The 14,056-nt window shown below is 42.1% G+C and overlaps 1 protein-coding gene and 1 non-coding gene across 2 annotated transcripts; both read left to right on the forward strand.

Annotated features, from left to right (window-relative positions):
* The first annotated feature begins 6,462 nt into the window (after nt 1–6,462).
* On the forward strand, nt 6,463–12,621 carry LOC112217461 (ribonucleoside-diphosphate reductase subunit M2). Its single transcript, XM_024377756.2, has 10 exons — nt 6,463–6,739; nt 6,993–7,061; nt 7,661–7,804; nt 7,897–8,013; nt 8,109–8,242; nt 8,843–8,937; nt 9,013–9,146; nt 9,329–9,433; nt 9,978–10,091; nt 12,017–12,621. The coding sequence occupies exons 1-10, from the start codon at nt 6,647–6,649 to the stop codon at nt 12,167–12,169; spliced, it is 1,158 nt and encodes a 385-aa protein (XP_024233524.1). The 5' UTR covers nt 6,463–6,646; the 3' UTR covers nt 12,170–12,621.
* On the forward strand, nt 11,733–11,867 carry LOC112218144. The gene has a single exon (XR_002948590.1). It is a non-coding gene; the product is annotated as a small nucleolar RNA SNORD94 (small nucleolar RNA).
* Nucleotides 12,622–14,056: the final 1,435 nt, after the last annotated feature.

Genomic DNA, 14,056 nt, shown 5'->3' on the forward strand with positions numbered 1-14,056 from the left:
ATCAACTGGGCCACAGTGGAGACGCTCAAAAACGTCAAGTTCCTTGGCGTACACATCTCCGAGGAGTTGAAATGTTCAAACCACACGGACATCATGGTGAAAAAGGCACCACAGCAACTCTTCGAACTCATGAGGGTGAAGAAATTTGGCTTGTCCCGGAGGACCCTCAGTGTTCTACAGGAGCACCATCTAGAGCATACTGTCGGGCAGCATCACAGCCGGATACGGCAACTCCTCCGCCACTGACTGCAAGGCGCTACAGAGGGTGGTACGCTCAGCCAAGCACACAATTGGGTGCGCACTGCCTGCCCTCCAGGACACCTACAACATCAGGTGTCGCAGGAAAGCAGCCTCCCCGCTTCCATCACTCAGACACGGGCAGTCATGGCCTCATGGCAAATACTAACAGACTGGCCAATATCTTCTACTCCCAGACCATCAGGCTGCTGAAAAGCCACCACTAGTCAGCTATCTTGTGACACCTGGTGTCCTGTACTCCCTGTTCACCCATGACGGCGGGGCCAAGCACATCTCCAACTCAATCATCAAGTTTGCAGACGACAACAGTAGTAGGCTTGATTACCAATGATGACGAGACAGCCTACCGGGAGGAGGTGAGGGCTCTGGGAGTGTGGTGCCTGGAAAATAACCTCTCACTCAATGTCAACAAAACAAAGGAGATGATCGTCGACTTCAAGAAACAGCAGAGGGTGCACCCCCCTTATCTACACTGACGGGACCACAGGGGAGAAGGTGGAAAGCTTCAAGTTCCTTGGTGTACACATCACTGACAATCTGAAATGGACCACCCATACACAGTATGGTGAAGAAGGTGCAACAGAGTCTCTTCAACCTCATGAGGGTAAAGAAGTTTAACTTGTCACCTAAAACCCTCACAATTTTTTTACAGATGCACAATTGAAAGCATCCTGTCAGGCTGTCTAACCGCCTGGTACGGCAACTGCAACCTTCCGCAACCGCAAGGCTCTCCAGAGGGTGGTGCGGTCTGCCCAACGTATTACTGGGGGTAAACTATTCGCCCTCCAGGACACCTACAGCACCCGATGTCACAGTAAGGCCCAAAAAATCATCAAGGACAACTACCCTAGCCACTGCCTGTTCACCCGGCTATCATCCAGAAGGCGAGGGTCAGTAACAGGTGCATCAAAGCTGGGACCGAGAGAATGAAAAACAGCTTCTATCTCAAGGCCATCAGAGTGTTAAACAGCCATCACCAGCACATTAGAGGCTGCTGCCTATTGGCATAGACTAGGAATCACTGGCCACTTTAAGGAATGGAACACTAGTTACTTTAATAATGTTTACATATCTGGCATTACTCATCTCATATGTATATACTGTATTCTATACTATTCTACAGTCTCTTAGTCACTTAATGTTGACATATCTAGCATTACTCATCGCATGTGTATATACTGTTTTTCTATACTATTCTACTGTCTCTTAGTCACTTAATGTTGACATATCTAGCATTACTCATCTCATATGTATATACTGTTTTTCTATACTATTCTGCTGTATCTTAGTCCGTTCCGCTCTGACATCGGTCCTCCATATGTAAACTCAGCAAAAACTCTCACTGTCAACTGCGTTTATTTTTAGCAAACTTAACATGTGTAAATATTTGTATGATCATAACAAGATTCATCAACTGAGACATAAACTGAAAAAGTTCCACAGACATGTGACCAACAGAAATGGAATAATGTGTCCCTGAACAAAGGGGTGTTCGAAATCAAAAGTAACAGTCAGTATCTGGTGTGGACACCAGCTGCATTAAGTACTGCAATGCATCTCCTCATGGACTGAACCAGATTTGCCAGTTCTTGCTGTGAGATGTTACCCACTCTTCCACCAAGGCACCTGCAAGTTCCCGGACATTTCTGGGGGGAATGGCCCTAGCCCTCACCCTCCGATCAAACAGGTCCCAGGCATGTTTGAGATCCGGGCTCTTCGCTGGCCATGGCAGAACACTGACATTCCTGTCTTGCAGGAAATCACGCACAGAACGGGCAGTATAGCTGGTGGCATTGTCATGCTGGAGGGTCATGTCAGGATGAGCCTGCAGGAAGGGTACCACATGAGGGAGGATATCGTCCCTGTAACGCACTGCGTTGAGATTGCCTGCAATGACAACAATCTCAGTCCGATGATACTGTGACACTCCGCCCCAGACCATGACGGACCCTCCACCTCCAAATCGATCCCGCTCCAGAGTACAGGCCTCAGTGTAACGCTCATTCCTTCGAAGATAAACGCGAATCCGACCACCACCCCTGGTGAGACAAAACCACGACCCGTCGGTGAAGAGCACTTTTTGCCAGTCCTGTCTGGTCCAGAGATGGTGGGTTTGTGCCCATAGGCGACGTTGTTGTCGGTGATGTCTGGTGAGGACCTGCGTTACAACAGGCCTACAAGCCCTCAGTCCAGCCTCTCTCAGCCTATTACGGACAGACTGAGCACTGATGGAGGGATTGTGCAATCCTGGTGTAACTCGGGCAGTTGTTGCCATCCTGTACCTGTCCTGCAGGTGTGATGTTTGGATATACCGATCCTGTGCAGGTGTTGTTACACGTGGTCTGCCACTGCGTCCTGTCTCCCTGTAGCGCTGTCTTAGGCGTCTCACAGTACACACATTGCAATTTATTGCCCTGGCCACATCTGCAGTCCTCATGCCTCCATTCAGCATGCCTAAGGCACGTTCACACAGATGAGCACGGACCCTGGGCATCTTTCTTTTGGTGTTTTTCAGAGTCAGTAGAAAGGCCTCTTTAGTGTCCTGAGTTTTCACAACTGTGACCTTAATTGCCTACCCCCTGGAAGCTGTTAGTGTCTTATCAACAGTTCCACAGGTGCATGTTCATTAATTGTTTGTTTATGGTCCATTGAACAAGCATGGGAAACCGTGTTTAAAGCCTTTACAATGAAGATCTGTGAAATTATCTGGATATTTAGGAATGATTTTTGAAAGACAGGGTCCTGAAAAAGGGATGTTTCTTTTTTTGCTGAGTTTATAGTCTTAATTCATTCCTACTTAGATTTGCGTGTATTGGGTATATGTTGTGTAATTTGTTAGATATTACTTGTTAAATATTAATGCACTGTCAGAGCTAGAAGTACAAGAATGTTGCTACATCCGCAATAACATCTGCTATTCACATGTATGTGACCAATACAATTTGATTAGATCTTGTCCCCCCCAACAGACGTTTACCCTACCCACCGTAAATTGTAAATAAGAATAAAATGTTTCTAAATACTTCTACTCAACTTGTTCTACATTAATGTGAACGCCACAATCATTACAGATATTCCTGAATGAATCGTGAATAATGATCAGTGAAAAAGTTATAGATAAATATCATACTGTACAATAGTGAATTTGTCCCAACACTTTTGGTCCCCTAAAACAGGGTTTCCCAAACTCGGTCCTGTACAAAATGGGCTATAATTTCAAAACGGTTCACCCGATATTGATGTGGATTGAAATACCCTCAAATGAACGTTTATAGTCTGCACTTTAACCTCATAGTCAGTGTATCCTTTCAAATCCAAAGGCCTGGAGTACAGAGCCAAAACAACAAAACATTGCACTATCCCTATACTTTTGGAGCTCACTGTATGTCTCGGAAAACGTACCTCAATCCAGGGATGAGAAATGCGTTGTACTCTGAACTGTCCCATTATCCTATCTGTTACACGGAGAAGATTGAAGTTAGTTTGTCCTTTCATTCACAAAGGGGGATAACCGAGGTTATATAGCGGTTGAGAATGCGTTTGCATAATCATTTCAGTCTTTGTTTTTTCTATGAGGTATACACATACACACCCGGGAAAAAAACAAACTCTGTTCAACAGCACCATTTTGTTAGAAATAAATGTTATCACGATCAAAGTCGAACTGCATATATGTATTTCAATAAAGTAAACAGTGGTAAGACAAATAATACGTCTTTATCTTAGTTTTCAGAGCAACTTTACCTCCCAATCAATGATGAGTTTAATTCCAAACAGGACTTTGGCCAACTTCACTATCTTGACAATATTATGTCTACTTTTTACTCTTTTGCGTCCAGCAGCAGCTGACAAAACAAACAAGCAGTGTCAAAATAGGTACATGAATATGACTTCAATGAAACCAAAATAAATGTGAACAACTGTTTCAATGGAACGTTTTCATATTTATTTGGTTTCATCCAGGTCTAATTATTTATTTCCAACTGTCATCGTGTTTGAGGACTACGGAAAAGATAGGTAAAGGCACAATTGGTAAAGGCATGCCAATCTTGCATTTTGATTTTCGTTTTTTTTTTGGGTGGGGGGTGCTTTGTGCTTAAAATATCAGCAAATTTGTTACAAAGTATCAGCAACTTGGGAAAGTCGTCTTTTGTCTGCCATGTACTGTAAACAAACATCTCCCTGTTAAAAGCTACCAATTTTCATAGATAACAAAACTAGCTAACTACAGCCATTTATTTGTCGACTAATTAAAATGTAGGTTTGCTAAACAAGCCAGCTGGCTACGTCAACAGAATTGATTACATCAGTAGGCAGGAAGATAAACACAACTTGTGTGCAGGTTTAGCCTATTCTTTAATGACCACTTAATCAAAGTTGCAACAAGTAAGTTAACTAGTGTTACGAAATAGCTATAACATGAACTCAGCAAAAAAAGCAATGTCCCTTTCAGGACCCTGTCTTTCAAAGATAATTTGTAAAAATCAAAATATCTTCACAGATCTTCATTGTAAAGGGTTTAAACACTGTTTCCCCTGCTTGTTCAATGAACCGTAAACAATTAATGAACACGCACCTGTGGAACAGTAGTTAAGACACTAACAGCTTCCAGGGGGTAGGCAATTAAGGTCACAGTTATGAAAACTTAGGACACTAAAGAGGCCTTTCTACTGACTCTGAAAAACACCAAAAGAAAGATGCCCAGGGTCCCTGCTGATCTGCGTGAACGTACCTTAGGCATGCTGCAAGGAGGCATGAGGACTGCAGATGTGGCCAGGGCAATAAATTGCAATGTCCGTACTGTGAGACACCTAAGACAGCGCTATAGGGAGACAGGACGGATAGCTGATCATCCTCACAGTGGCAGACCACGTGTAACAACTACCTGCACAGGATCGTTACATCCGAACATCACACCTGCGGGACAGGTACAGGACGGCAATAACAACTGCCCGAGTTACAACAGGAACGCACAATCCCTCTATCAGTGCTCAGACTGTCCGCAATAGGCTGAGAGAGGCTGGACTGAGGGCTTGTAGGCCTGTTGTAAGGCAGGTCTTCACCAAACATCACTGGCAACAACGTCGCCTATGGGCACAAACCCACCGTCGTTGGACCAAACAGGACTGGCAAAAAGTGCTCTTCACTGACGAGTCGCGGTTTTGTCTCACCAGAGGTGATGGTCGGATTCACGTTTATCTTCGAAGGAATGTGCGTTACACCGAGGCCTGTACTCTGGAGCGGATCGATTTGGAGGTGGAGGGTGTGGCACAGCATCATTGGACAAGGCTTGTTGTCATTGCAGGCAATCTCAACGCTGTGCGTTACAGTGAAGACATCCTCCCTCATGCGGTACCCTTCCTGCAGGCTCATACTGACATGACCCTCCAGCATGACAATGCCACACGCCATACTGCTCGTTCTGTGTGTAATTTCCTGCAAGCCAGGAATGTCAGTGTTCTGCCATGGCCAGCGAAGAGCCCGGATCTCAATCACATTGAGCACGTCTGGGACCTGTTTGATTGGAGGGTGACGATGGGGCCATTCCCCCCAGTAATGTCCGGGAACTTGCAGGTGCCCTGGTGGAAGAGTGGGGTAACATCTCACAGCAAGAACTGGCAAATCTGGTTCAGTCCATGAGGAGGAGATGCACTGCAGTACTTAAAGCAGCTGGTAGCCACACCAGATACTGACTGTTACTTTTGATTTTGACTCCCCTTTTGTTCAGGGACATATTATTCCATTCATGTTGGTAACATGTCTGTGGAACTTGTTCAGTTTATGTCTCAGTTGTTGAATCTTGTTTTGTTCATACAAATATTTACACATGTTAAGTTTGCTGAAAATCTTGTTAGTTAGCCACTAGCCAGCCATCCAGCTTGTTAGTAAACTTTTTTTACTTGCTGTTCTGTAGTATTTTTCTACACATTTCTAACTTTATATATGACATTATGTTTTGTAATTCAACGTTTTAAAAACATAGTACAGTCAAAGTTTTTGGGGATAAATAATGGCATAATTCTATTGTTTCACTTTAGCGCGCCTTTCCTGACATTTGAACTTTTTCCTTTCTTGGTTAAGTAACAGTATCAGCAGTTTTCCCGCAATCTTTAAAATGACGCGGGAGAAAAGTGAAATCTGATTGGCTGCACCCTCTTAGAAATTTAAATACCAACAAATGCTTTGACTCTATTGACTGCTTGGAATCGACCGCCAGAAATGCAATAAATACGGGGAACTCGAGTCGTTTGCGTTTGATTGTGGCGTTGATCTAGGCAATGGAATTGTGCTGTTGATAGTTGTGAATATATATATATATTTTTTCAATTTTACTGACGTTTAACTTATCCTCATTGTTTCTGTTGTGTAACTCGTGTGTCTTTTAAAAATGTTTGCAACTCGTTCACCACTCGTCAAGAAAGATGAAAACGCTATCACCACTCAAATGGACAACATTTCACTCGTTGACAAGGAAAACACGGTACGTTTGAAGTCGACGAACTCTATTTATTTTACCTAGCTATTTTTTTTGATGTCCTTGGTTTTATTTAAAAGGTGGTTAGGCAAACTCGCCTCAGCTGGTTAGCTAAATGACGTTACTAGTCGTAACCTAACTAGGCAACGTTAACCTGTCACGTCTTACTTTCTGTCCAGCACATTAATCAATTGAATGTAAATTAAGGAAGCCAGTTATCTAATTTGTCAAAGGTAACGTGTCATTCCTCCCAATGCAGCCTCCCAGCCTGAACATGACCCGGATTCTGGCCTCGAAAACCGCGCGCAAAATCTTTGCAGATTCTGAGGTGCGTGAACAATGGCTACTTTTGCTTGAAGTTGTCAGTTTATGCAGTGCTCATTGTTGTAGCTCATCGACATGCGTAATTAACGTTAACATGGTAATTAGCTAGAATGTGTCCGAGGTGTTCATTTGCCGCAAATAATGTCGCGTATTCTAACTACCTGCCGAGTCATCAGATCATGATGTCGCCTATGTCAAATGTAAGCTAGCAATCGAGGAACTCAAGTCAAGCATATGTTTGAATGGTTAGTTCTAGTTAAACAAGCGGTCTACTCAAGTGTTTCATAAGGCTAACGTCAGTTGCTAGCCAGTAGCCTTCCATTCCAGCCATGTCACGAAAGCCTTTGTCTTGACTAGGTCACTAGCTAGTTACTGCTAACAAGCTAATGTTACATAGCATAACTCAACCGTCTAACGTTGTGTTGTGGACAATCTTAACATTCTACATAAACTGGTATGCCTTTTTGTCTTACTACATGCATGTATTTCTGCTTAAATTATAAGCACATTCTGTTTTTCTAACCATTGAGGAAAGTGTGTTTTTACCTTTGCAACATTTGACCAGTAATGAGATTAAACTATTTTTTTTAAATATTTTGTTAGCCTAAAGATGTAAAGAAATTCAATGCTGAAGAAGAGCCACTCCTGAAGGAAAATCCACGCCGGTTTGTCATTTTCCCTATCAAGTATCATGACATCTGGCAGATGTATAAGAAGGCAGAAGCTTCTTTCTGGACTGCAGAGGAGGTATGTCCAATTTGCTGCATCATTAGTGGTGTTGGCATAAGTAAATGATATGTGAACTTGTTCATGAGATTTTAGTTAATTTTGTTTTCCAGGTTGATCTGTCCAAAGATACACAACACTGGGAGTCTCTGAAGGAAGAGGAGAGATACTTCATCTCTCACATACTGGCTTTCTTCGCTGCTAGTGATGGCATTGTCAACGAGAACCTGGTAAATTGCTTGTGTGTGTACAATACAACAGTCAATATTTAGCTATCTACACAAGAAATCACTGATCTAATGGGAGTCTCCTGTTTCTCTACTAGGTGGAGCGCTTTACACAGGAAGTCCAGGTGACAGAAGCAAGATGCTTCTATGGTTTCCAGATCGCCATGGAGAACATCCACTCTGAGATGTACAGCCTGCTCATTGACACCTACATCAAAGACCCCAAAGAGAGGTCAGACTGTCAGTCAAGCTCTTAGTTGGTAGTGCAGGGAAGTTCTGTATTTTCTGGCAGTGGTAAAAATTGCTGATTTATGTACCTCAGCTTTTAATGGGAGCTGAGTGTAGCTGCTAGTTCTTAGCTCAGTGGGCATGTGGTCTGCTGACTGGGTGGGGTCACAACATGATATAGATGCCAGACTGTGCCTCATGATGATAAAATATACACCACCAATGCCCTTAATTCAAGACCCTACTGCAATATGCAGCTTTTAGGGTTACCTGACCAAATTTGCATAGGAATGAGTTACAGATCAGGAAATTCAAATTTAATGTGAGTCAGTTGCTCTGTTATATTTGCAGTTTCTATGCTTCTGTTACAATTTTAATCTTATTTTCAGTTTTGTACACAGCTTCAAACTGAATAGTTTTAAAGTACAATACTATACGTTGCATGTTTTGTCACATAAACTGAAATTAGTAGAACTTTGTGTTCTTAGCAACCAGAAAATGGCAGTGATTTCTACACTTAACTTTTTTGAAGTCTTAAGCATTTTATAGTTTAGCCTTCTACTTTGTGACAATGTTGCCTAATATACTTTACTTTGTCTTACAGGGACTACCTCTTCAATGCCATTGAAACCCTCCCTTGTGTGAAGAGGAAGGCGGATTGGGCCCTGAACTGGATCGGCAACAAAAGTGCCAGATTTGGTATGTACATAACTTTTTTCCTAACCTGCACATGATTGGGTGGCCAGTTGGTAATGAGCGATGTTTGTATTCCAGGTGAGCGTGTGGTTGCCTTTGCAGCTGTTGAGGGGATATTTTTTTCTGGCTCCTTTGCTGCCATTTTCTGGCTAAAGAAGAGGGGGCTCATGCCTGGCCTAACCTTCTCCAATGAGCTCATCAGCAGAGACGAGGTTGGTGTTTCTATTGCATTGATTTACCTATGATCCCAGCATGCTAACCTAATTGAAATTAAATCATTAAAACTATTTGGTTTCTAAACTGCATGATGTTGGATACCTTTCATGTGCTTGTTTCACTGAAAAAGCAACGCTCTTCATGACTAGTCTTACTAACTAGTTCCATATGAATACAGGGCCTGCACTGTGACTTCGCCTGCCTCATGTTCAAGCACCTGGTGAATAAGCCCTCAAAGGAGACTGTCACTAATCTGATCAGGAATGCAGTGGAGATTGAGCAGGTATGTTGATTAAAAGTGAAGGACATGTTTCCCTGATTGAAAGTCCAATGCAGTTTTTCTATCATTTCTGGGTAACAATTATCTTACTGATTTTCAATTAAAATTCTCAAATGCATGTCTTGGCAAACAGCTATTTTTAAAGCAGAGAATTTGCTGGGAGTGGTCTGGGGGGGGACAACTAGCTGTTGGCAGAGGTTTGGTAGTCTTATTGTTCTAACTAATTTACTGCCTGGTGACATCACTGGGCTGGCCCAAACTCCATTCCACCAAAACAGGCTAACATTTCAGTCTTTTAAAATGATTACACTAAAAGGGCATCATTTTCAGTTATTCCAAACTGTATATTAAACACAGGAATCTCGTTTGACTGCACTTGGCCTTTAAACTTACTCCTGGGCTGGGGCCCAAATGGCACATTTTGACCTAAACTGCAATACTTTTACCAGATCTATGGTTGTGCACTAAGGTGCCGTTTGGGACATTAGCTTTTTGTACCCTGCTTATAATTATTTTATTGTCTGATTGTTAATTTTGTTAATTTCAGGAGTTCCTGACAAAAGCCCTGCCTGTAAAGCTGATTGGTATGAACTGTGACTTGATGACTCAGTACATTGAGTTTGTCGCTGACAGGCTGATGCTGGAACTGGGCTTTGACAAGGTGAGATTATGGTTCATGGCTTTGTCTCCTCATCCCTATGTATTATTATTATTATTTTTTTCACCTTTATTTAACCAGGTAGGCAAGTTGAGAACAAGTTCTCATTTACAATTGCGACCTGGCCAAGATAAAGCAAAGCAGTTCGACACATACAACGACACAGAGTTACACATGAAGTAAAACAAACAGTCAATAATACAGTATAAACACGTCTATATACGATGTGAGCAAATGAGGTGAGATAAGGGAGGTAAAGGCAAAAAAGGCCATGGTGGCAAAGTAAATACAATATAGCAAGTAAAACACTGGAATGGTAGATTTGCAGTGGAAGAATGTGCAAAGTAGAAATAATGGGGTGCAAAGGAGCAAAATAAATACAGTAGGGAAAGAGGTAGTCGTTTGGGCTAAATTATAGGTGGGCTAGGTGCAGTGAGCTGCTCTGACAGTTGGTGCTTAAAGCTAGTGAGGGAGAAGTGTTTCCAGTTTCAGAGATTTTTGTAGTTCGTTCCAGTAATTGGCAGCAGATAACTGGAAGGCGAGGCGGCCAAAGAAGGAATTGGTTTTGGGGGTGACTAGAGATACACCTGCTGGAGTGTGTGCTACAGGTGGGAGATGCTATGGTGACCAGCGAGCTGAGATAAGGGGGGACTTTACCTAGCACTGTCTTGTAGATGACATGGAGCCAGTGGGTTTGGCGACGAGTATGAAGCGAGGGCCAGCCAACGAGAGCGTACAGGTCGCAATGGTGGGTAGTATATGGGGCTTTGGTGACAAAACGGATTGCACTGATAGACTGCATCCAATTTGTTGAGTAGAGGCTATTTTGTAAATGACATCGCCGAAGTCGAGGATTGGTAGGATGGTCAGTTTTACAAGGGTATGTATGGGGCGGCAGGGTAGACTAGTGGTTAGAGCGTTGGGCTAGTAACCGAAAGATTGATAGATCAAATCCCCGAACTGAAGGTAAAACATCTGACGTTCTGCCCCTGAACAAGGCAGTTAACCCACTGTTCCTAGGCTGTCATTGGAAATAAGAATGTGGTCGTAACTCACTTGCCTAGTTAAATAAAGGTAAAATAAATAAAAATGTAGGGAATTGGGGGCCATTTGGGAAACACACCGTGGGAGACTTAAATCCTCTTCCTGGAAACGAGTGTTTGTCAATTAGACGAGACAGTATGCGAATGGAGGAGTGTCCTCTCCTCCTGCTGAGGAAACGAGTATTCTACCGGAGTCATTCGCAGAAGAGGTTTGATCTGCCTCACTCCCTTTGAATCTGCTGAAAAAGCATACACATTTGAAAACTACCCTAATTTTATCTATAAAAGGTCTTGCACAACTAGCTAAATTTGTTTTTCACTTCACACTTAACTTAAAGATTCCACCCCTGTAAATGTAATTTGCCTGATGCATGCGTGGAGCAGGAGTCTTATTTCATACAAGCCCATTTGTTTCCTCTTTGCCCTTTCTCAAAAGGAGGGAGGATGAGGACTGAGTTGAGCCTTAACAATTGATAATCTTGTCCTTTGAGACAAATGTGTCCTTTGACATGACGAGTTTCAATCCAATAAAACCCCATGTTGAGTTCTAACTATTTCCATGGGTCCATGCACTTTGTTTAGAAATTCATTCTGAAATCGGCTAGCAATGATGAAAAGCGCAGGGGTACGTACCTCAGCTGATAATGGGAGCTGAGTGTTGGTGTTCTCAGCTCAGTGGGCATGTGGTCTGCTGACTTGGGGTGCCAACACGATACAGACGCCTGACTGAGTCTTGCCTGTAAAGCTATAGTAAAAGCATGGACATGTAAAATGTAGGAGCTTAAGTCTGAAAACTTTGCTATATGGCAGATGTACAGTATTTCATTTGGATTTGCCTCAAACAGAAGCATTTAACAGACTTTCCACTAACTCTTCCATTTTTAGATCTACAGAGTGGAGAATCCATTTGACTTCATGGAGAACATTTCACTGGAGGGCAAGACTAACTTCTTTGAGAAGCGGGTAGGGGAGTACCAGAGGATGGGTGTGATGTCTGGCACCACAGACAATGCCTTCCGGCTGGATGCTGACTTCTAAAGCTCTGCTAAGCTCTTGAGACATTGACACTTTCAACACTTGAAGAGGACATGGGCCTAGCTACATGTTACTGGACCACCTCATTGTAGCTCCTCATCCATTCCTAAGAATGGTTCTCAAATGGCTCACTATATATTGCATAGCTTTTGACCAGAGCTCCCATGGGTCCTGGTTTTGGGAGGCAGACTAAGTCTTAATTGCTGGGTCCACAGACATCACCATGCACATTACCATTCTCAACCCACATCTCTCCAGTGTCTGGTTTTATGATGTGTTTGTATAGTAGCTTTTTTAATTGTTTTTATCTAGGTTTCTATTTTGTAATAAATGTACAAATTCATCATATGCAGCGGCTATTTTTATAATAATTTTAGCCTAGTGTTTTCTTTTTCAAGTTTACAGATGGTAATACTGAAGAGTCAACTCTTGGAATTAAAGTTAAATTCAGCTGACCCCTGTAATTACATTTGTGTTCATTTGGAGTCGCTAATATTGTTTCAGTGGTGTATCTGTACTTGAATAACTTACTCCACTGAATTCCTAAAGACAATACTTCTTAATTTTCCCTGACTCCAAATAATTTTGAATGCTCAGGCAGGACAGCAATATGGTCCCATTCCACACCATCAATATAATGTTTTGTAATTGTTATTGCCTCACTAAAGCAACTGCATTTTGAAATGATATTTGAGTAACCCTGGACAGTTGTGTGGGGGGAATGGACTCAATTGTCATACTTGAGTAAAAGTAAAGATGCCTTCCTATAGAAAATGACTAGTGAAAGTCACCCAGAAATACTAGAGCAATCATAGATTGTCGGTACTTCAGTACATTAAATATTATTGCAAAAATACATTTCAAATTCCTTAAGCAAACCAATTGGCAAAAAAAATATGGATGCCAGAGCACACTCCATAAGACTTTACAGAGCATGTGTTTGTGTGTCAGATCAGGGGTCGTAGGGATGACATGGGGTGTTGCGTGTGAGTGGACCATTCTATCCTGCTGTGCATTCAAAATGTAACTTCTGGGTGTCAGGGAAAACGTATGGAGTGAAGTGTTCCTAAGGAATGTAAAAAGGTAAATTACAAATGCTCCAAAGCTTAACTTGTAGTACTTTAGTAAAATACCTTAAAGTACTCCACTGCTGTTCCAAAGCAATTGTGCCATCTGGTTTGACATTTTAGGTATAGCGTTTCCTTTTACTATTACTCTGGCATTTTAGTACTTTATCCATCACTGTACTGCATTTAAAACGCTTAGTATTTTTCTGGCTGACACTTAACGGAGTAATTTTCTATTAAGGTCTACTTTTACTCAAGTATGACAAGTACTTTATCCACCGCTGGCGTTTCATAGTGACAAAATGAGTGGCAAGGAACACTGGCATATCACCAAATTTGAGCCAGAAGTTGAGCAGTATAAGCAGGCTACTAAACAGTTCAACATTTATTTTAAACAAATCGTACAATGGATGGGTTGGCTGAAAACTCCAAGAAAGCTGAGCGCTTCCATTTGTCAGAAGTCCGCCTGTTTTGATTTTGGATGGCCAGATTGCTAGCAAGAATGGCACATTTCCAGGTGCGTAATCGTAAAATGGCTCATTTCAGTTTAGTTATTCTTATTAATAAGGTCTTGTTTTGATTGCTTTAATGTCAATGCTAATATGTCTCAAATTCACTAGCTATGATGTATTTGAGACGTGGTCATTGTTCAAACGTATTTGTTTTCAATAAACATTGGAAGAAGATATAATTTACATGTCAATCTTAGCCAACCTCATGTTTTGCCCCATGCTTTTGCGCGTCGTTTTTGTTGCTAAACAAACATATGGACCAAGCCCCCCAAAAAAGAAATTGTTCCAAGAAAGAAAATGTAATAAAGCGC

The sequence above is a fragment of the Oncorhynchus tshawytscha genome, linkage group LG18 (genome assembly GCF_018296145.1).
Source record: "Oncorhynchus tshawytscha isolate Ot180627B linkage group LG18, Otsh_v2.0, whole genome shotgun sequence".
NCBI classification, from domain to species: domain Eukaryota; kingdom Metazoa; phylum Chordata; class Actinopteri; order Salmoniformes; family Salmonidae; genus Oncorhynchus; species Oncorhynchus tshawytscha.